Genomic DNA, 23,483 nt, shown 5'->3' with positions numbered 1-23,483 from the left:
ATACCTGTCTGGAATTTTTTTCACAACTGAAACAATCTGCGTGATAGTAATAATAATTATTCATTCTTGGCAGTTGTTTTCCGAGGCTGCCAATGACAAATTAAAAAAAGTAAAATAATTTTTTTCTTATCTCCACTTCCTTTCTGTGGCTCTGTTTGTTAATCTGCCATATTATATTTAACCTTTTTAACCAAAAGGCAAGATTATTTTAAAGAATTTAAAAATTATTTTTTGCTCCACTTTTGCCCTACTTTTGTTGAATCTGCATCCATTTTGCATGATTTAAAATTTTTCAAATAATATTTTAACTGATATATTTCATTGGCTTTTTTTAGCGAATCAGAGTCAAAGATTTGCCATCTGATCTGAGACGTGCTCTTTTGGACCCGAAATGTGGCCGAGAATTCTACCAAAAGCAGAGTGTGGCCAAATTATTGCAAATCTTGGAGGTCAACAAAGTGGAAGTGCCGCGGCACGCAAGTGAGTTCTTAGACATTGCATTATTATTAAAAATATACCATGGAACCATTTAATTGTTACAGGCAAGGCCATCTTGGTCCAAATGGTGCTGGACCTTGTTTCGTCGTGTGTCCGCGAGCCAGTTCAGGAGGATGACCGAAGATGCCTTGCCAGAGGCTGCAGGAACCTCTCGAAGATCATGCACACCCACTGCCAGCACAGCATCATGTGCAAGCCATGCTGGGAAGAGACCCTCTGGCACGAGCGTGTCATCCCGTGCCCTGTTTGCTGCTTCCACCTCTATCAGGAAGAAGTCATGGAAATTTTGTACCGAAAATGCCTTGCCTGGGCCTTAGCACTTCCTGCCAACCGCCTGAGTCGTTTCCCCCCCCGTTAGATGTTACAACCAAGTGCGCCCCTCACTAAAAGCACATAATTTGACATTGATTGTTTAAAATATTCCCTATTCATTATTATTCTTCATAATTATCAATTGTTCGCATGATTATAACTGTGTATGCTTAATTAAGAACTTGTAGCTAAACTTTAAAATTAAAAACCTTAAAAGCAGCTTTAAAGTTTTCCCCTTTGAATTATTTTTGCTCTGACAATTGTTTTCACCTGAATTTGATAGAATGAATCTGAACTTGTTTGAAACCCTTGCTTTTGGTCAAGAGTATGTTGCCTGCGCTCCTTTTTATCTTGCTGTCCCGATGCAGCTCATGTCGACCGCCGAGCAGCGACAGCAATTTAAAGACCAAATTTTCCGCAACGGCCGCCTGTGACAAAAATGCCCTGTTGGCCCTGCTGGATCTCGTGTTTTGCTGACCTAGTTCACCTTATCCAGCTGCTTCACCCCTACCCTCCCCAGGTGACTGAACAAACCCTTGCCCAGGAGAGCGGAAGAGGTAGACGAGCAGCCCTCAGGGTGGAGAGATTCAAAATACGGAGCTGAAAATGAAGCAGTACCATCTGGAGTGGCAGCGCTCCCTTTTTAATTGTGACTATTTTCATATAAATTAGTGGATTTTTTGGTGGCTCTTTAACAACCAACCGCGGGGGCTGACATAGGTTATTGGTGGGCTTCACTAAGTTCACAACTTATTTAAAAAATAATATCCATATCCCTTAATTTCCGTCAATCTGATTTTTTTATCTGCCAAGCTCCAATATTATCATCAATAATTCGCGCATTATTTTATCAAAATGAATTTTAGATGTGAAAAGTTCTTATTGTAGCCGCAGGAGGCTCTTCTAAGCGGAAACTCTAGTCGAAGGGGCTATTTTATTTTTTGCTCAACAGATGTCGCGGTCGCTGCATTTTTGCACGCATGGCGTACTTTGTGTTGTTTTAGATTTTAGAGTTGTTTACTGCTCTTCACATACCGGCTTTCTCACTGAATTTCCTCTTCTGCATGGTGATTTCGTGATTACGGCTTCGCAATGACTGCTGGGAAGCAGCAGACGGACAAAAATGCCACCCCGGCGAAAGGAAAAGGCCCAGCGCCCACTGTGGAGCAAATCAACGCCGACAGAATCACACAGGTTTGATCTTTGCTAAAATGCCCTGTAAACGTGATTTTCCTCATTTTTATTTTCCAGCTGGCAAATCAGTACTGGGCACCGTATGCGGCGGAAAAAAGACTTCCTTTTGACCCCAAGGTTGTGGACGAAATTTACTCCAAAGAAATCAAAGAATCCAAGTTCGTACATAAAATACAGTTTTAGTTTTTCTCATTAAATAGTAACTTTCTCCGTCATGTTACAGCTTCGCTGTGAGGCGAATCATGATGTTGGAGTTCAGTCAGTACGTGGAGAATTTTCTTTGGCCCAACTTCACTCCGCAGACCAAAAGTTTAGCCCACATCATGTCAATAGTGGTCATGATCAATGAGAAGTTTCGAGAACGAGTACCGGCTTGGGAGGTGCGGTTAAATTAATGCATTATTTCCAAATAATTATAAGCTCAAATCTTTCAGAGTTTCAAGTCAAAACCTGAGCACTTTCCTGCATTCTTCCGAGCGCTCCTCGAAGCCTGTTTGTCCGACAACGCTTCTCTGAAAGAGCAAACCTCTCTGCTTGTGTTTCTGAACCACTGCTTCAACAGCATGGAGGAGGACCTCATCCGAGACCAGGCCAAGAGACTAGTTTCACTCTCCATGTGGGTCTCACTTCAACCAGTACGTAATTTCAACTCCAAACCCACTCTTTGATAATCATAAATTTTGTTGTCATTCAGGATCGCCGAGAGCGAGAGTTGAAACAAAACTCAAAGTGGCGCAAATACTGGAAATCGCTGCAGAAAAAAGAGACTCCGGAGCAACGACAAGCGCAGCAGTGGGATCGAACCTTCCTGCATAACCTCATGATAAAGTTCTTCAGATTGTTGGACACCATCACTGACAACGGTGACGTGTCCCAGGACAAAGTTCACTACTGTGAGCGTTTTCTCGAGCTCATGATCGACCTCGAGGCCCTGCTGCCGACAAGGCGCTTTTTCAACACAGTCTTGGACGACTGTCATCTCGTCACGAGGTGCAAACTGTCCAACCTTTGCAGGCGAGAGGACGGCCAGCTCTTTTCGCAGGTAGGGAAAAAATTTGACAACTCTTATTTTTAATCTTTACTAAAGAAAAAAGCTTGATTTTACTGTGACAAATTTATCGGTCCAATTTCTTATGATTTTATGTCGCATCATTCAGAGTTTTTTTTTTTAATTTATTGCATAGTATAATGGCCTAATATTTTTAACAATATTCGCTCAATTAAATTTTAAAAAACTTGCAAAATATGAAATCATTTTCATCAATATTATTTTGATTAATTTGTATTTGAATCTAATCTATTAAAAATTTAAAAAAAAATTACCGTAATTGCCAATCTCACCAGGCAGAACGAGATTAAGTCTAAGAAAATTAAATTGGAGTCCTTAAAATAGCCTTTTCATAGGAATAATTTGTCAACAACTCTTTGCTTTTAAAATAATAGTCTGCAGTCAAAATCAATTAATTTAGGCCAAGGTAAACGAGATTATTTTATCAAAGACTAAATTTAACTGCACTGATCTGAGCCTTTCGATTGATAATGAGGAAAATTTTAAGTTATACACAGTCTGGAACTTCCAATAATGATGATAAATATCATTTTTATTCGGCCAAGAATGAAGGAAAAAATATCACTATCTTTTTCCTAGAAAGATGTCATCTCTTCTTTGATATGCTTAGTACAATGAAACAATCAAATTTTAACAACTCTAAATAAAATTGATTGCTTTTGGCCTAAGTAAAAAAAAAAATGAGTCGCAGAATATTAAAATTATTTCGCATCATCAAGCGCAGCGAAGAGAAATACAATCATATTTTGTATGGGTGTCAAGGCATGACACAGATTTTATTTTTAAATCGCCACTGTAGGAATTTTAATTTACTCGGTTTGGAAATTTCGGTGTGCCCAGTAATGGAGCTCCTTCGTCATTATAACATTTATAACCGACACAACAGGATTGAACCTTAAAACCATTGACGTCATTCAAGGAAGGTCAGAGACACTCGATAAAATCAGGTTTCAAACTGGTCGGACGGGCTGAAAGAGGAACGGCAGCTCCCACTGTGAAAAGCACACATTTTACTAAATAATTCACAAGTATTTTTATTCAAAAAATTTTACTCGACACGAGAGTGAGATTCCGACACTGCTGTAAGAAGTTTTTTTGTTACGATCCTATCAAGTAGCAACACTAATGACGCAGCACACTAGTCGTGACGCAAACAAAGGTTCAGGGAAACCCGCGGCACATTTAACACTAAAAGAGGAACGAGCATTTCAAGACTTAGCATTAATTTGACTGCACCAACGCGCGGTTCCGTTGAACGACCAAGACCTCGAATTTGTTGTCCGGGGGAAATTTATGCAAAGGTGAATCGCGCAGGAGCTTTTGAAGTGCAGTTGTGGATTAAAATGTCCTGCGTCATGGCAGCACTAATTCCAGCTTAAGGCTCCGAAATCACAGCAGATATTATTTAAAATATATATATATATATATATATATATATATATATATATTTGAATTAATTCTAATTTCTCTTTCACACAGTTTAATGAGTTTAATACTTGGTAGTAATTTCCTGAACTAAATGAACATCATTTCTGCTGCATATAATAACTTGTGCGACCTAGATTCGCTATAATCTCATAATATTATGGAGGCTCTTTCAATATGGGCCCAGATAAGCTCTATTTGCCGCACAAACGCGCTCGACTGACTCAGTTGACATTGATTGAATCGCAGAATTTCCAACTCATTTCACGGCGGAGTTTGCAAGTTCGGCGACTTCGGCGTTGTCCACCACCTCGTTGTCCGAGTCGAGCTCTTCGGGCGTGCCTTGGAAGCGATCGCCGAACATTTTGTAGCCCCAAGGCCGCGCGCAAATAATTCGCAGCACTCGCTGCCGGCAAATCAAAATGAGGAAGAAGAAAAGTCCCTGAAGACAGTTCAGGACGTCCGTTATGTACCTGAAAATGTTTTGAGCATTTTGAATGAAAATAGCGTGCGAAATTTACCAAAACCAAGACTTGCTGCCCTCGGCGAACGAGGCCACCTCGAAAATCCAGGTTATGCCCATGACAATGAACAGTTTCAGGTAAAGCATCCATCTGAAATATTAGCACGGAATTATTTTGAAAAAAAAAGATCGTCCGAATAATTACTTGAACCTTCTCGATTGGAATTGCGTTCCGTTGTTGCCGTCTTGGATGCGCCAAATGTGCAGGGCAGAAGAAACGAAGAAGTAAATGTTTGCACAAATTATCAGGGAAATGGGCCCGTAGAAGTAAAGCCACGTCTCCTCGGGGCCTGAAATATGTGCACAATTTACTGTTGACTTGCATAATTAGCATTATTGGAGGCGACGCTGAGTCAGGCTCGAAATGTTTGCGTGACACAACACCATCAATAATCCACGCCGTCACGTCTTAATTGAACAAAAAGTATCTGCAAAGCCCTTGTAAATGTGAATTTATGGTGTCTTTATTGGCTCGCATCTGTTTTGTTTGCAGTGGGCCTAGAAAAATGCGTTGCAATAAAAAAGACTGAGCAGCTAAAGTTTGCAAAACGCGCCTCTGTATTAATGAACTTTTCAGACACATTGCCGCTCGTTAAAATTTCTGCCGCCATTAAAAAAACGGAGGAAAACGCGATGATTGGAGTGCATTGGAGAGGCTCAACGCACTTTCCCATTGAGTTTTACGAGCGTTCCGAAATTAAAGCTCTGAGATCAGCAACTCTGCATAATATAGTGTTGCAAAATAGACAGAGTGATCCAAATCTAGAAATAGAATATATGCTCGTGTGAAAATGTGTTGTTTTAGGAGGCGTAAGTGAATGAATCAGGGTGGTCTGTTTATTTGAAAGTGGAATTCAACAGCGCCCACTTATTATTATTATATTATGAAATATCCCCAGTTTTAAATTTACAGCTGTATTGATTTTTCAGTCATTCGAAAACAATTTTTTCAATTATGTATGTGTTGCTAACGGCTCAGCCAAAAATTTTAAAAATATAAACATTGAATCTTCAAAATTTCAGTTTTTTGTTCAGATCGCACATTTTTAAAGGGCAGATTAATTTACTTTTTAACTTTTGCTTAACTGAAACTTTTGATTATCTCAGAAACGAGCGAAATGCAAAAAAAAACGCGTTTTCTAACTTTCAATTTAACTCTTAAAAATGTAGCTGCTGAAATCCTCTTAAACCCTTTGAAAAAATTACAATGTGGCCAATCTGCTTGATTGAAAAGTCTTACATATTCATTGATTACTCCAACTTTTGCCAAGCTTACTGCGCATTAATGCCAAGCCCATTGTCTGAGCAATCAAGGTTGGTGCACCTTCACCGACTCCACCCCGAATGCAAGTTAGTTTTGCGTCCACGCCCACGCTCAGTATAATATTTGAATTCTTAATTGAGGAAAGCAAAAGTTATTTATACATATTTACCGTGGAACCAGCAACTGCTATGGCCAAATCTAGGTCTGTAAAGGGACTTGTAGTCTTCGGGCGCATAATGGGCCGCGACGATCACCAAAAGCAAAATTAGCGGACCTCCCCATCCGTAGAGTGTGTAGGCGATGAACTTGCGTTTACCACTTGGATTGCAGCAGCCTCGGGACGAATTCCTTGAAAAAATTCCAAAATTTTCTTATAAATAATTGTATTAATTATGCGTATATCATCATTATTTTATTTGAACTCGATTTGATTTATTTATTTATCTTCAAAATTTTCCTTGCATCAAAAATTGCTTTACCGTGCACAAAATTGCGGATTTGAATTTTTAATAATTTAATTAATTGCTTGAATTACTCAAAATTTATATTTTTATTATTTTAATTTGGGCCAAAAATATTTTCCAAATTTCAAGGAAGGACAAAATCGCAAAAAGGAAGTCGATCTCGTGCGATCACAGAAAACAAGTTTTATGCTAAATCTGCTGTCATTTTTAGATAAATAAATTTCTTAAACAAAGTACATTTTTGTTAGGACTCTTCGTTCTGAAACCCGAATTGGTTAATAATAAAAAATCGTTCCGAAATTTGAGATCGCGTGCATTCCTGTAAAATTTTACGCAGTTTTTCGTTGGTTCGAAAGATTGGGTTACGTAAGCTATTTTGATATTCCAAGCATTTGCGAAAGTCGTGGTTGGAATTTAAATTTTTGCTGACTCGTGATAAATGAGATGGTTTGTAATTTCCCACATGCTGGTGTTTAAAATTCCAGACGTTTTCCGCGCAACATTATATTTGACGCTCGTCTGAGAGTCACAAAAGTGCTGCGTTGCATTTTCAAAAGCAGCTTGATCCCTTTCTCACATTTCACTCAGCGTTCATGTACGGTACTTTTGACACAAACAAACTCCCATTGTGATGGTTTCAGACCAAGCCTCTTTCCATTCCAAGTTTTTATTGTTTGTGAATCTAAATTACTTGCATACTCAATAAATTCTTGGAAAATACGTCTACGCGATAATATGTCGTTTTCCTGTCCTTAATTGCACTTCAGGTATGAGAAGGAAAAACGCCATAAAAACTGCGTAATTCTTCTATCGCGTCTCATTTTCATTAAAATGCTTGTGCAAACTGCAAAGCAATCTTGTGGTCGCACGTGAGATGCAATTCGAATTTGCTTTGCATCAGACCAAACTGCGGTATTATCTGAACTGAATCCATATATTAAAAAAATAAACTTTGAAAGTTTTCTTCAGCTCAATTAATAAAAAAAAATATAATTCTTGAAAATAGTAATTTTTGGTACTCAAATTTTTATCTAATAATTTGACGTTTAAAATGCGATTGAATTTCTATATATAGAGATTTTGATTTTTAATACTTACACAATATTCCTCCAGACGTTGAAAGAGACAACGCCGAGCCAAAAGAAGGCAGACAACAGCCAGTAATACAAAAAGAACGCTGAAATTTTAAAAGAAATTTTAAAATATCCTCCGCATTTCTTTTAAAATAATTATCCCAGCATTATTTTGCATGTTGTTGAATAAAGTGGTTTTTGCGTGGGAATTTATATAAAAATTTATAAAAAAATCTTCACTCTTAAAGAGAAATGAAGACCTTTCTCATGAGCTTGAAATAAAACGCTCTTCTCGTAAACTTTGAAGCAAATTTCCGTCAGAAGCAAGCCATGCTAATTACCTGAAAAGACGCAAGCATCGTCGTCCATGCTTTCGCCAAATAGTTGTATAATGGACAGCATAAAATAGCCAAAGATCAAGCTGAGGATGTTTGCCATCAGACAGAGGCCTTGTGTGTCCCGCAGTTCGGGCAGAACGACGTAAACTGCCAGGGTCAGTGCGAAAAAAATGCACGAAATGAAAATGCAAATTCCGTAAACAACGTGGACTGCTCCAGATGAGTATTCAGTTTCATCCTCGAAACACACGAGAGCCACTGTCAAATTGCCAAGCCTGGGAAGCGGGTTTGCGGCACACCATCTGCAAATAATGAATGCCATTTTTTTTCAGAACTGTTGGCTTGGGACTTTTTTTTAATTGCACTGGTATCAAAACCATTAATACGATTTATCATTTCCGAGCGAGATTGAGAGGGCACTGGACAAAAAAATTAACCTTATCTTATTTTACAAAGGTGGATGTCTAGAGTGACCTCCTCGCCTTGAGACCTCAAAAAAGACGATGATGGCCCCCTCCGATTTTTTTGGTGGTACAGGAAAAAATGTAGCCCGTCAAATTTTACGTCATCCCTGTCATTTTCAGAATTGCTATTTTTGCCGTTTTTGAGAAAATACTGGTTTAATAAAAAAAAGTGATTTTCGTCGGTATTGTCAAAAATTTTAAAAACCTGAAACATCAATCAAAACCATGATATGTCCTACAATCAAGTTATTTTGCCCCGAAGAAACATAAATAACTTCATGTTAATGGTTTTTTTAGTAAATTAATTGAACAAAGAAACTTAAGTAACAATTTATTTGCAATTTAAGAAAACGTAATAAGCAAATTTTAATATTTTGCTGTACATTTTTTTCCTACGATTAATTCAACAATATCGCAAGTAACTAACTTACTAAGTGCAATTTTCTGTCGAAGTAAATTGTTGCTTCTTTTTTCAAGTTATTCTGATTAGATTAAAATGAAATATGTAAGCGTCGAGCATGCAAATGGACTAATTGATGGAACAAAATATTAAAAACATCTCAAACAAATGATGTTAATTGCTAAGGAAAGACACTCAAGGCTCTTATCAACGTATCACTTGAAGATCTTCTTTGTTTGCTAACACTTTTATCTTTTTGCAAGGCTCAAACACCATAAAAGCTCAATAAATTATGTTCATTTTGTAAAACTTTCCGTGTGGAATTACCATTACAGAAGTTTAAAAAATGGAGCACGCGTGCTTTTGAACCCTATCAAAATTGAATTCAACTTGAGCCTTGAACCCAATCTGACTCTCGATCAATTTTATCAATTGCAAAAATTGATCCAATCCATTTCCCATTAGCTTTGACCGTAAAACTTTTCCTTCCTCTTGTCAATAAATACATACGTCCCATTCATGACCGGGTCGTCGACCTCTTCGGACAGAAGCTCCAAAAGCTCCAGATCCCCCGTTTCACTTCTCTCGGTAAATAAGTCTTCCAAGTTGACGTTTGGGTTCAATAAATACATTCCGTGGTTGCAATCCGGTCTGTAAATTTTTGTCCCGGTCTCTGTCTCATCCGCTCGAACGCATTTTGTATTGTCGTGTCCGAGGTACTCGCCGATCGGACAGCACCTCGAGCTAAAATGCTCCAGTGGATCTTGAGATAATGAATTTGCCGCCAACAAGGTGAGCACGCCGACTAAACACAGCAACCTCATGTCCTTAAATTTCACGCTCACTTTACACACACGCAAGAAAACGACGCATCGAGCTAACTGTCCTTTACGAGTGCTGAAAGCAAACTGATGAATTGTATTGTAGTGGCGCTCAAAGCAGGCTTACGGTTATTTGAGTTTGCTTGTAGATCTTGGTAGCAGAGGGCGCGTTAGACCATGCTGAAGAATAAATTTAAAAAAAAAGTATTTAATATTTAATATTAAATTAAAAAAAAACTTTTGTATCTTTTCGGTTTGAATGCCAAATTTCAATTAATTTTTTTGCTGGTTCTTGTTATACTTTTTTTTTATAATTTGTTGGTTTTTGCAATAATCTTATGATGGGTTAATTTTTAATGTTTCAGTTGCTGGAGATGCTGGAATTCTACGCCAACTTTGAGATAAACGATGAAACCGGAGACCCGTTAACAGACCACGATATGACCCAAATTCACTACTCCAGAATTACCTCATTGCAGGTATTATTATTTTGGTTTTGATTTATTCAATTTTTTTCATTTTATTTTTGAAAATAATTTTAGTCTCCGAATTTCAATTACATAAAAATGAATTGTTTGCAGAAAGCCGCTTTTGCCAAATTCCCAGATCTACGGGACTTTGCTCTGTCCAATGTTGCAAATGTGGACACAAGAGAGGCGCTCCTGAAGCACTTCAAACCTCTTGAGTAAGCAAACTTTGATCAATTGAGTTGGCTCAAAATAACAAATATGCCTAACAAATATTTATTTTCTTACAGGGAAAACATGTTGCAGCAAATTGCAAACCACTTGAACCTGACCCCAATAAAGTTGACCGGTGATAATGACTGGATGCGATTAGATCAAAAGTTTCTTCTTGAGCTTCTTGTGAGTAGTAAAGATGACTTTGATTCATACAAGGTTACATTCTGAGCTAAATTTAGGTCTCGCGCAATGAGCGACGTTCTTCTCAACTTCAAGCGCTAAATGAAATGCCGCTTTACCCAACCGAAGATGTGATCTGGAATGAAAACATCGTTCCGACGGAATACTTCTCCGGAGAGGGCTGCTTAGCCTTGCCAAAGCTAAACTTGCAATTTCTTACGCTGCATGACTATTTGCTGAGGAATTTTAATCTATTCCGTCTTGAGTCAACATGTGAGAAACTAATCCTGATGAAATTAAAATAACACATGTTAATGAAAGAACTGTTTGTAGATGAGATCAGACAAGACATTGAGGATGCCGTGTCAAGACTTAGTCCATGGTAATCTTATCAAATGATTTTATTAGAGCTTAAGCTTACAGATATTTTATTTGTTAACCAGGCAATCGGAAGATGGCGGAGTGTATTTTGGTGGCTGGGCTCGAATGGCACAACCAATCATTGGCTTTACTGTAGTTGAAGTTGCCAGACCAAATATAGGTAAACAGCGTTGTTTGCACAATTGCGCTTTCTCTTAATAAGTATTGATTATAGGCGAGAAACGACCAGCCCGTGTCCGAGCTGATGTGACGGTTCATTTGAACGTCAGGCGCGAGATCAAAAGCGAATGGGAAAATCTGAGGAAGCACGATGCTTGCTTCTTGGTCTGTGTGCAGCCAACAAATACAATTGGTTTGTTCAAGTTTCTCTTTCAATAATTATTTACCATGGACAACACAGGTACAAAAATAACACACACTCAACCATTTATTCCGCAAGTTGGATTGAAATATGTGAGAGGCTGCGAGATAGAAGGCATGCTCGATGAAAACGGACGAATCATCGAGGATGGGCCAGAACCGAAACCTGAACTACAGGGTGACAAAAGAACCTTCAGAGTGTGGCTCGACTGCAATCAGTACCGCATCGATACTGATGTTGCAAACGATAATGAGGAGGTGAAAACAAAATCATTTATTTATTAATAATCAAATTATAATTCATTCATATGTAGGACGTATATCAGTGTTTCAATATTTTAATGAGAAGAAAACCAAAAGAGAACAACTTCAAAGCAGTACTGGAGACAATCCGCGAGTTGATGAACACAGAATGTGTAGTGCCAGACTGGCTGCATGACATTATTCTCGGCTATGGCGACCCTGGTGCTGCTCACTACTCCAGAATGCCCAACGAGATACCAACTTTGGACTTCAACGATACATTCCTCGACATGGATCACTTGAAATCCAGCTTTCCCGACTATACAATCAAAGTCAAGACGGACGAACCTCAAAAATTAGTTCCTCCTTTTAAGTAAGCAATCTTCAAAAATTGTATATCAGATAGGAAAACGTCTTTTCTATTGACAGATTAACATTTGAGGATGTGAATATTAAGAGACAGGCATTAGAGAAAGACGAAGAGCCACCACGCAAAAGGAGCAATGTCGTCACCGTCGAGCCACACAAAATTCCGAACAGAGGACCTTACCCCTCCAGCAAAGTTAAAAAGTATTTGGAGTTTTGGTATTTGATGTGAATAATTACCTAATATAAAATTTAAGAAATGCGATTCCATTCACTGCCACACAAGTAGAAGCAATTCGCTCGGGAATGCAACCAGGTTTGACTATGGTGGTCGGACCTCCTGGCACGGGCAAAACGGACGTTGCAGTGCAGATCATCTCCAATATTTACCACAACTTCCCATCACAACGCACTCTCATCGTCACCCACTCTAACCAGGCGTTGAATCAGCTGTTTGAAAAAATCATGGCCCTCGACGTTGACGAAAGACATCTTCTTCGTCTTGGTCACGGTGAAGAGGCTCTTGAAACGGAAAAAGATTTCAGCAGGTAATTTGAAATTTAAACTTTATTAGTTCCACTTTGAAAAATTATTCTTGCAGATATGGTCGTGTAAATTACGTGCTGGCAAAGAGATTGGAGCTATTGAAGGATGTGCAGATGCTGCAAGAGAGCTTGAATGTTCCTGGTGACGTAGCGTACACTTGTGAGACTGCTGGGTATTTCTTTTTGTACCACGTCCTGGCTCGTTGGGAGGAGTTTCTCAGCAAAGTCAAGCACACTGATGGAAAAGTATTAATGGTTTAATCTGTCAAGCAAACTCTTCGAATGAAAAGTTTCAGGTTGTTGCTGTTGGCGCAATCAAGGACGAGTTTCCTTTCACCAGGTTTTTCCACGATGTTCCAAATTTATTCAAGGGAGAGTCGTACGAAGAGGACATGGACATAGCTGAGGGCTGCTTCAGATACATTGAGAAGATCTTTACCCAACTCGACGAGTTCCGGGCATTTGAGTTGCTGAGAAGTGGATTGGACCGTTCAAAATATTTGCTCGTCAAGGAGGCAAAAATTATTGCCATGACTTGTACTCATGCTGCCCTCAAACGAAAAGAGCTTGTGGATTTAGGTAAAATTTAAATACCTTTTTTAACTCTCAGGGTTAAATCATAAATTAATATTTTTCCCAGGCTTCAAGTATGATAACATTTTGATGGAGGAGTCTGCTCAAATCTTGGAGATCGAGACTTTCATTCCGCTGCTTCTGCAGAATCCAGCTGATGGCTTTAGCCGATTGAAACGTTGGATCATGATTGGTGATCACCATCAGCTGCCCCCTGTCATCAAGAACATGGCGTTCCAGAAGTATTCAAACATGGAGCAGTCTCTGTTTACCAGAATAGTCCGACTTGGGGTGCCCACAGTTGACTTGGATGGCCAGGGTCGCTCAAGACCGAGGTAAGAATTGCCAGGCAAAATTTAACTTGTTTTCAATGATGTTTTGTTTCAGCATTTGTAATTTGTACAACTGGAGGTACAAAAAACTTGGAAACCTTCCTCATGTCCTGAACTCTAAAGAGTACAAATTGGCAAACCCTGGCTTTTATTACGACTTCCAACTCATCAACGTTGACGACTTCAATGGTGTTGGAGAATCAGAACCAAGCCCATATTTCTACCAGGTATTTTTTAAATTTTGACTTTTTTATAATTACTTTCAAATTAACTAAGTTATTAATTTAATGTCAACTAATTCACAGAATTTGGCTGAGGCTGAATACGTCGTGGCCACATACATGTACATGCGCCTGATTGGATACCCTGCTGAAAAAATCTCCATCCTAACCACCTACAATGGACAAAAGCACTTGATTCGAGATGTTATCAATCAACGATGTGCTGATAATCCATTGATTGGACGTCCTTACAAGGTATGAATTTATTTTTTAGAGAATTAAATAATATCATCTTTTTTAAACAGGTGACAACAGTGGACAAGTATCAGGGACAACAGAACGACTTCATTTTACTTTCGTTGGTTCGGACAAAGGCTGTGGGCCACTTGAGGGACGTCCGCCGTCTGGTCGTCGCCATGTCCAGAGCTCGGCTTGGCCTCTACGTCTTTGCTCGCGTTTCTCTGTTCAGGAATTGCTTCGAACTTGCACCGGCGTTCAAACAAGTATGAGGTTCTATGAAAATATTTAAGCAGTTAATGAAATTGTCATTTGTAGCTGATGGCCAGGCCGCAGCAGTTGTATCTCGCTCCTCAAGAGACCTACAAAACAGAGCGTCCGGCTGACCAGCAACCAGAAGGATCGGCGCAGCTTGCAGAGGACATGCCTCAAATGGCTGCATTCGTCTATGACTTCTACATCCACAAAGTGCAGCAACTTAAGTCAGCCATGGAGGTAGCATTATTACGTTTTAAACCATGAAGATTTTTAACATGAATTATTTTAACAGGAGGCCCAGAAAGAGTGGCAGAAACCAGGAACTGTGGTGGGTCACACGCCTGACCACTTTGTGCCGGCACACCCTGGAGGGGAGTCTGATAGTGAGGAGGAGGTTGCAGAGGAGGAAAGCGAGGCTGAAAGTCGGAAAAGAAAGCTTGAAGCTGACCTGTTGCCTGCCAAGAAAGTGGCAAAAAAAGATGATGATGATGTTGATACGGATGACGAGATGGCAGCAACCGAAGACAAACCTGTCAAAGAAGATTCAGACTAGGAATTTATGGAAGTAACCACTTTTATTTAAAATTAAAACAACTTTTATAATTATAAACCTGTTTGCTTTCTTAATCTCATCATCTGTGTGGTTATTATATTATCAGAAAATGATAAAAATCTTCTATTTATCATTAAAAAGCTAATTTTGTGCAATTGAAATAGGATGGATAATTAATTTAAAAGGCAATTCTTTGCAATACAAATTTATTTATTCATCAATCGTAAAAATTATGACAGAATGTAAAAAGCTTATTTGATCATACAGGTCAGTTTCAATTATACTTGATTGGTCGTGAGGTCTTGACCCTGCCCTTTGAGTTGTACTGCTTGGAAGGGTCCAGATCAGGGAACAAGGGTGGAACAATTGTTAGGGTTGCATCACACTCGCTACATATTTTGGTTGTATTCTGTGGGCCAAATTCCAAGTTTCCACACTTTCCACATTTCTGCCAAAGCAACCTTTGCCTTGCCATAATATCCTCAGGGAGATTGACCTCTTTTGAAGACTCAACCTTCCTTTTCAAGTCAAGCAGAAGGGCTGCAAAGTCCCTGATATTCTGGTTACATAATTTTGAATATCCCCCAAGCATTTTAATGATGAAATCAACTTCAGACTTTACAGCAGCAAAACTTTTGCGGGACGCTGATTTGAAAATTTCTAGCATGGCTTCAAAAATATCCACCTTTTTCTTAATCACAGGCAATTGATGGCTGACAAACATGTAACTTGGTCCAGTTTGACGACTTCCACTTTTGTTGTTTCTACTTCCTCCTTCTAGGCCTCTAAGTAATTCCAAGTGCATTTGCCTCCCAAAATCAAACAATGGGCCAGCTGCAACTAAATGATTGAACAATAATTATACAAAATAAACTTTTTATTTCAAAAAGAGCATTATTTACTTTCAACACATTGGTCCCCCAGTCGGTAGGATCGTTCCATCAATTCCTTGGCGTCAATGTGGTCTTCTTTGTTCGATTCATCACAAATTCTGATAAAGTCCACAAATGGTTCCCAAATTTCCTTCTTGTACTGCACAAGTCGTGCCGAAATCTTTTCCTTGCACAAGGGGCAACTTTTTATTTCAAGCTGTGACGACTGCCACTTTAACCACGCTTCCAGGGCTCCTGCCTCAATAGTATGATGGCAATCGGGGAGTAAAACAAATCTTAAATCAAATCAAATACACGAGTGAAGTATTTCTATTAAAATATTAAAAAAATATGGCATACTTTGCATTCTCAGGAATCTCGGCTCCCAACGGGAATGCATGCTGAAGCAATTCTTCCTTGTCGCACTCCCAACACAGGCCAGGGCAAGGGCTTCCACAGAATCCGCAGCAAGGGTGCTTGCATGGCAGTGTTTTGGTGCACTTTTTCTCACACCTGCTGTAATTGCAATCCAATCCACACTTCCTGGTACATTTATTTCCATGGTCGCATTTAGCAGAACATATTTGCTGGAAAAATTTTAATGAGCATTTCGTAAATAACTAGTCTGTTAAGATCAATACAATACCTTGCAGAATTTATTTCTTAGCTTTCCACAAGTAATCTCATGAGATTCATTGTGGTCACAGACAATGTGGTTCTTCATTTGGCATGGTGGACATGGCTCACTGCACTTGGAAGGACACCTATGAATAATAAGAAATTATCAACTGTTGCACAGTACACTCAATTATAAATTACTTATGACCACAAATGAACTCTTTGGAGCACTTCTGCTTGCAAGGCACGTGGAATCTGCCTTGGAGACAAGTCCTGCACGTTCCTCCGCATGTGTGTCCGCATTCTAGCACAGTATTGCATTTAGCTGTGCATCTCATCACATCAGCCTTCAAACCTGTGTGTAATAAGAAAATTTAATAATTGAATTCAAAGTAAATAAGCATTGCTAGCCTTTAGTCTTCTCCAGACAGAGCGTTTTGATTTTATGTCCACACCCTCCAACACTCGGTTCCACAACCTCCCGGCAATTGGGGGTGCATTCTTCGGAGCACTTGGCTTTGCAAGCGTGTCCGCAAGAAAGAAGCTTCTTGCACTGCTCTGCGCAATCTTCTTTGGTTGCTTCTCGACCGCAAGGCACCTTTGCAGAGTGGCCACACTCTGAAATGACCTTTCCCACTAGCTGAGTGCAGGGCGAGCATTCAATGTTGCACTTTTTTAAGCAATGGTGTCCACAGTCGAGCATTTTTGCACACCATTCGCGACACTTAATTCTCTCGGGGTCAATGTGACATTTTAAGTTAAACTGATGGCCACAGCTCCTCTTTGCTAACACCTGATAAAAGATTATTTTTTTTTCATTACAATTATTATTTATATTATTTTTTTCAAATATTTTAAAATGGCAACTAATCAGGTTTAATTCATGTAAACCCTGATATTAAATGCAAGATATTAACAATAAATGCACTCAAGATCGCAATACCTGGATTTCGCAAACACTGCATTCCTCCCAGCATTTCTTATTGCACGGATGATTTGATCTGCAGTCCTTGTTCATCTTTATGCATGGCTTGGTACAATTGTATTGAAGGTGGTCGGGATCAGAGTCCGTGTGGCACTTCCTGGTGCAGCTGTGACCGCAAGGTGCCTGCATGTCGCAGGGTTGAGGACACCTCTTGCAAGAACATGCAACCTCTGCCTCGTGGTTGCACTCAGGGAATTTCTTTGTCACGATTTCTGTGCAGGAGAAATGTTCTTCATCCGCATGACATCTCAACATTGCCTGGTGACCGCACGGAAGGTTCTTTTGAACCATTTCCATGCAACTTGATCCACACTTAACGAAGCACTTTTGCTTGCATGAGTGAAGCCCAGCGTCACATTTCCTCTCACAGGGTTCATCGCACTTGATTTCTTCATGCTTGATTTGCATCAAGTGACAAACAGTCTTGCAAGGATGACCACAGTTAAGCTGGCCCTCGCAAATCTGGTTGCAGCCGCCATAAGGAGAAAGTGTTTGGAAGTCTATTGCGCTTGACACTTTGAATTTTTTATCTGGATGAACCTCACACCTATAATTATTATTCGAAGATTATTCAGTATTTTTTCCAATTTATTTTCCATTTAACATTTAAAAGTCACAATTTCATTATATTTAATAAAGCGTATTTCCTGAATTATATTGTTAAGCTCATAGTAGAAGACTGGAAAAAATGTACCTGATGTTCAGAAAGGAATGTAAAGCACACTGTTCCTCAATGGATCTGCGTACAGCTGTCCAGATTTGACTTTTTTCTGAGAGAATTTCCATGTTTCCAATCATGACAAAGCCTTGTTTGGCCCTCGACAAAGCTACGCAGACTCTGTTCTCAGTTGCTAAAAATCCAATTCTTCCCTCTGCATTGCTCCTGACAAGGGAGAGGAGGATGATGTCATTTTCTTCGCCTTGAAAGTCATCCACCACAGACACTCTCACATCAATCAATCCTTTCTCTTTAGAGGAATCAGTTTTAATTGATTTGATCATCTAAATTTAAGCTCATTAATAATTTTTCTTTGTGATGTGATTTATACAAGGGTACCTGTTTGATCAGAAACATTTGTCCCTTGTATGTAGCCAAGATGGTGATTTGATTTGCTGTGTATCCTTGTTTCAGCAAATGTTGGCAAAGAGAAATTAGATAGGAAGCTTCATGTGGATTTGTTCTACTAAAGTTTTCCCTGTCCTGAAAAATCTTTGATAGAGGCATATAGTTTGTATTTTGTATAAAATACTTGATGTTCAGGTTCAGAATGGGTGACAAATGAAAGCCTTTGTGTCAAGCTTTTCAATTTGGGCCTGTCAAAGACACTTTGGTGGTTCTCAAGGGTTTTGTAGATTGTTGGCACAATGAGTTTGGCCATCTCGGGTGCCATTCTGTGTTGAACTTGCAAGGTGATGCACCCTTCTCTGTTGATGACCATTCTTTCGAAGAGAGACACGTCAAAATTGTAGAACTTTCCCAGCTCGTACTCAGAAATCTTAGGACGCAGCTGCTTGTGGTCACCTTTAATTGTTAAAAAATGCAGGAAAAATAAAATTTTTATATTTACAAACATTTTACCAATCAAAATTAGATGTTTGCATCTTTTAGAGAGACAGGACACAATGTGTGGTTCCATTACTTCAGCTGCTTCTTCAATGATAGCTAAAAAAAAATCACTTCAATTTTAGTAGATAAAAAAAATTGTCTTAACAAATTTTACCAATTTCACAACCCAAAGAATTTAGCATGGAATGAAGCCTTGCAGCACCATTGGTTGTAAGACCAATAACATCCTTAGTTCTCAATTCATTAACATTTTCCATGCTCCTCAACTCTTCCAGCATTTTGCTCTTCTCAGTGATCTCATCAACAAGCATTCCTCTTTTCCTCTTGTGTTTCAACAACTCATTTTGCAGCTCAAAGTAATGAAGCTCTAATAGGTCAACCATGTTCATGTTGTTCCATTTCCTCCAATCTTCTGCAAGTTCCTTTCCTCGATGCAAACCAACAACCTCTACTTCAGCAGCACTGAACTCCAAATTCTCAATCTCATCGGTAAAGTACCGGCCTTTTTCTCTGATAAACTGAACGTGGAACTGTTTTTCCTCCCAAGAAAGATCCTTGTATGCTTCATGTTTTTCAATATCTCTCAAGTTTCCATCAATCCAGTGCCAAACTCTTTCTCGTATGTCCTTGAATGAAACATATTTTAAGCTTTCAGAGAACTCGTCCAACATGAGATCTCTTGCAGTACTAGAATTCAGTACACTGGGAATCGCTCGGGTATTATTTGTAGGAATGACAAATCCTTTCCTCAATTCAATGGCCACATTCAAGTCAGCAATTTCCTTGTCAAGTTCAGCCAGCTTTAAGTAAGCCTTAGAGAGAGCATCTCGAATGTCATATTGCTTTTGCGAACGTGGGAGGCGCATTTTCTTCATATTGTATGCATCCAACTCTTCACATTTTGATTGACCACCAATGCGCACCAAACGCTTGGTAAACTTCAGCATTCCAACCAAAAACTGGTCAAGCGCGTGATTTGTGAGACAAACGACTAGAATGGGAGTTTTTCTATTCATGACCTTTCTGTTCTGGATCAGGATTTCCGCAATTTTCAGAGCCATAAAAGTCTTGCCAGTGCCAGGCGGTCCTTGGATTACTGCAAACTCTTTTGTCAAAGCGGCTTTCAAAGCATTGTACTGGGAGTTATCCAAACCCAGTTGGTCGGAACTTGGCCAAGTTGCTTCCTTCAAGATGGTTAGCTTGCATGAACCTTTCATGCCTTTAACTTCAATCTCCACAGGTTTTTCACCATCAAGCAAATATGCTGGAGGTGCATCATCTTTTTGCACATCAATGAAGTATTTTGGGAATGGAAAGTTCAGATCATTCAGATTCTTCAGAGTTCCAAGAACCTGTAAAATATTTAATTTTACATTTACACAAAAAATAATACAAATGTTATTGCAAGTCACCTGGTAATAAGGCTCAAAGAAAACTTCACTCTCAATCATGGTGTATTTGGCATTCTTATCGTAAATGTTTTCATCGTACTTCTCGCAAAAGGTCACCAAGATTTGCTTCTGCCTAAGAAACTTCACATCTCGGCTGCTGACTGTGGCAAAGAGAAGTGTCTGGAAGCAGTTTCGAGTGAAACAGAGCAGGGCGCCGTGCATGAACTTCTTGGTTTGCTCCCAGTTGGTCCTCTCGAAACGTCTGCTATTTGTTGATGTATCAAAACACAGCAAAGTGCCTTCATTCAGCACTCTTGTGCCATCAATTTCCTTCACATATTTGATGAACTGCACATCCTTGTATACTCTGACCGACAGTGACTCGCACTTCTTGCTGTCGGTGCCTTTGAGAATGTCCTGCACTCCCTCTCGAAGAGGCCGGACAAAATCTTCTCGCAGCAGACGGTACTGTGTGTCCAGGTAGTGTTCAACATCAAAGTACGGACCGTTGATCACGTTCGGCCTCAGGAAGGGCCGCTGAGGGTTGATGACATCTTCAAAGGTGGGATAAATGCTGATTTCCCTGAAGTCGTTCGGCGGCTGCTCGTACTTCATTTTCTCCACTTGTTCCATTCGCCGGTCGTGCCAAGTTGGCTTCTTTGGGGCGTTCACCTGCAGAGCTTCTACGTGACCGACCAAACCCTGGTATTTTTGCAGCAACTCGGGTGCAACCTGGACACAGTCTTGACTACTGCTGATGCCATTCAGACTGACAAAGCAGCATTCGACGGTTTTCTTCAGCCCTGCTGCTGTGATTGGCAACATCTCCACCAAGGTTGTGAAGAACAGCGCAATGTTTTCTGCCACTTGAGTAAAGGTTGCGTGGTCTTTCATCGAACCGTTCAGCAGCATTGTTGGAAAGCAATTCATGAAGTCAGGGTGGCATGTTTGGTTGACCAGCATGGCCTTGTGTTGGTCAAAATCTGATTCGCAGACCTTTCGAATGATGCGAAGAACAAGTTGAAAGTCAGAAAGATTCATCTCACTCTTGACAAAGGCATCCCACTGGTCACTTCTCTCAGCAAGCTGTTTTACAACCTGAAGTATAAAACATAAGAATCATGCATTATAAAACCCATTGCAAGCATAAAATAAAAAATTAAAAAATTGCTAAATTTTGTAATATTTTAAACCCCTGTCAAAATAATTAATACAAACCCGCACAACACATGTGCCTAGCAGGTTGCATGATTTACAGTTTACAATCAATATTTACCTGAAAGCTCTGTAGATCCACTAGTTCCTGCAGAGTTTCAGCAAAGTTTTTTTCCTTCTGCCTTGCCTCCTGAACATTGTGTCTCCCAACATCAGATCTGTTTCTTGACATTGATCCACTAACTAAAAAAAGTGTGGAGTGTGAATATTTTAAGCTGAATTATTACAAAATTTGTGATTATTCCTTTAAATTTTAATAAATATCACTTTCACATGCTATTATTTTTAATTCGCATCTGTATAAAAGTTACTATGCCAGTTTTTACGCAGGAAGCTCCACAACTTAATAATAATGTTGGTACAAAACATACTTCAGTGGCTCTTTTTATACTAAAATTGAAGTTGCTCTAAAATACCAATATATTTGTGAAAACATTTGCTAAGTTTTGCTTTATTTTCAAATTTAATTTACCATTAAATTCAAAATGCAATGTTTAAGTAATTCAGACAGCTTCCTTTTACTATAAGACATGTGATCGTTCATCATATATCAAATTATTTTTCTGTTTATATTTTTAAAGTTTTTTCATAACATTTTACAAATATATGTTTTCATTTTATTCTTACCTAATCCTCCAGAACTGCGAGCAGACTGGTGAGGGCGACTGGATGCGGATGCTCCACTCCAGGGTGTTGATGTTTTCAGATTGTGAGCAGCCAGAGCTGCTGCCTGAGTTTTCCAAACTGCTGATGAATTATTTCTTTCCACCCGGCGCCGCTTGGCCGGCGGTGGCAAATTCGGCTTCTCACTTTCCTCCATTGTCAATCTGTTGGAATAAAATATTTTACATTCTGTCTGCCATGAAGGTTATTATTAGAAAAATTATTGTGCTCCTGATTGTGGAGCTCAAGTTTTAAAGAATATTAGAAAAAGAAAATATTATGGAGAAAAACTAAATACACATCGACAACGCATGACAAATTTGTTATTTATTTCATAAATTTGCATTCTAAAATTTATAAAGGGGAGAATGGAAAATTGATTATTACTAAAATATATTTGCATGAAATTATAGATTTTTTTTGTAATAAAATGGATGAATAAAGAGTTTAAATTGCCAATTTGCCAGACGATGGTCCAAATTTGGGAGAGCGATGGGATATGGGATGGGATAGCATTTTGGTGAAAAACCAACTTTGTAGTTTGTAAACAACATGCTAGGCATCAATGAACGAGGCATCCAAGAACGAGGAAACCACTTTCTTGAGGTTTCGATACAATAAATAAAACGTAATTGCACATAATTCCTCTAATATCAACTCTAAATTAGTAAAATTAATGCAATTCTCTTGTGCACGCGCTCCAAGCAATAATTAAAACATATATGGAGTGACGTTTAGATGCGGATTAAGATCGTGAAATAACCTGATGTGTCGAACACGAGAGGTCGAGCATAATTTCAGTGAAAAAAAGTTACAACCACATTATTTATGTAAATTGGATGTATGATGTATGTACAATTTGTACGAGGTACATACTAGCTCTAGCTCGCCTTAACGTTTGAATATAATATTAGTCCAAATTAGAAAGAATTCAGTCTAAACGATTCTCACGCACCTCTTTATTTTTGCAAATTATCTTTAATGGTAGAGTTTAAATTTGATATGTATGAATTAATTACCTGAAATCCTAGCTATAGAGCGCTCGTCTGTTGATATGCTCAATTGTTTTCTACAAACTGCAGCATTTTGCTTGATGATCGCGGCAGCTCGGCACTTTTTACGTCTTTCTATGTACTTCCCTGCTAAAAATGGATGAACGCAATAATATAAAATGAAGAGAGAACGCTTTGTTTTGCTTTTTCTTGGGGCGCTATAAGGTTGTCGACTGTCGATTCTGGTCGCAATAAATCCAACTCCGTGAGTCCGTGTCGAATGCCGAGTTACTGGAGACGGCTTTTGACGATTTTTGCCAGAGTCCGGCGTCGCAGATCAGCAGAGAGTGGAGCTCGGGTTGCGGGACGCGATGTTGCCAATGTCAGGTCGACGTTGCATTTT

The 23,483-nt window shown here is 39.1% G+C and overlaps 3 protein-coding genes across 3 annotated transcripts; 1 reads left to right on the top strand and 2 right to left on the bottom strand.

Annotated features, from left to right (window-relative positions):
• Nucleotides 1-1,792: 1,792 nt before the first annotated feature.
• LOC132195009 (RNA helicase aquarius) lies at nt 1,793-14,851 on the top strand. Its single transcript, XM_059616691.1, has 24 exons — nt 1,793-2,004; nt 2,062-2,162; nt 2,228-2,384; nt 2,439-2,639; nt 2,699-3,046; nt 10,211-10,324; nt 10,427-10,530; nt 10,603-10,711; nt 10,768-10,981; nt 11,042-11,090; nt 11,152-11,249; nt 11,304-11,441; nt 11,490-11,707; nt 11,764-12,065; nt 12,122-12,262; nt 12,316-12,606; nt 12,660-12,849; nt 12,900-13,182; nt 13,244-13,511; nt 13,564-13,735; nt 13,814-13,984; nt 14,035-14,232; nt 14,285-14,461; nt 14,517-14,851. The coding sequence occupies exons 1-24, from the start codon at nt 1,903-1,905 to the stop codon at nt 14,775-14,777; spliced, it is 4,407 nt and encodes a 1,468-aa protein (XP_059472674.1). The 5' UTR covers nt 1,793-1,902; the 3' UTR covers nt 14,778-14,851.
• Nucleotides 3,579-9,950, bottom strand: LOC132194789 (G-protein coupled receptor Mth2-like). Its single transcript, XM_059616287.1, has 7 exons — nt 9,535-9,950; nt 8,164-8,462; nt 7,848-7,926; nt 6,455-6,633; nt 5,167-5,311; nt 5,020-5,112; nt 3,579-4,971 (listed from the first exon to the last, which is right to left on the bottom strand). Exons 1-7 carry the CDS (start codon nt 9,846-9,848, stop codon nt 4,758-4,760), a joined length of 1,323 nt encoding a protein of 440 aa, XP_059472270.1. The 5' UTR covers nt 9,849-9,950; the 3' UTR covers nt 3,579-4,757.
• Nucleotides 14,852-14,979: 128 nt separating the features above from the next.
• On the bottom strand, nt 14,980-23,400 carry LOC132195008 (NFX1-type zinc finger-containing protein 1-like). Its single transcript, XM_059616690.1, has 16 exons — nt 23,108-23,400; nt 22,053-22,252; nt 21,487-21,608; nt 20,232-21,308; nt 18,974-20,171; nt 18,832-18,915; nt 18,503-18,774; nt 18,310-18,453; nt 17,947-18,254; nt 17,211-17,799; nt 16,679-17,060; nt 16,469-16,622; nt 16,296-16,413; nt 16,010-16,236; nt 15,680-15,945; nt 14,980-15,617 (listed from the first exon to the last, which is right to left on the bottom strand). Exons 2-16 carry the CDS (start codon nt 22,243-22,245, stop codon nt 15,052-15,054), a joined length of 5,700 nt encoding a protein of 1,899 aa, XP_059472673.1. The 5' UTR covers nt 22,246-22,252; nt 23,108-23,400; the 3' UTR covers nt 14,980-15,051.
• Between the last annotated feature and the right edge of the window lie 83 nt (nt 23,401-23,483).

Source organism: Neocloeon triangulifer, unplaced genomic scaffold (assembly GCF_031216515.1).
Source record: "Neocloeon triangulifer isolate White Clay Creek 2 clone unplaced genomic scaffold, ASM3121651v1 ptg000008l, whole genome shotgun sequence".
NCBI classification, from domain to species: domain Eukaryota; kingdom Metazoa; phylum Arthropoda; class Insecta; order Ephemeroptera; family Baetidae; genus Neocloeon; species Neocloeon triangulifer.
This window is presented reverse-complemented; position numbering and strand designations above follow the sequence as displayed.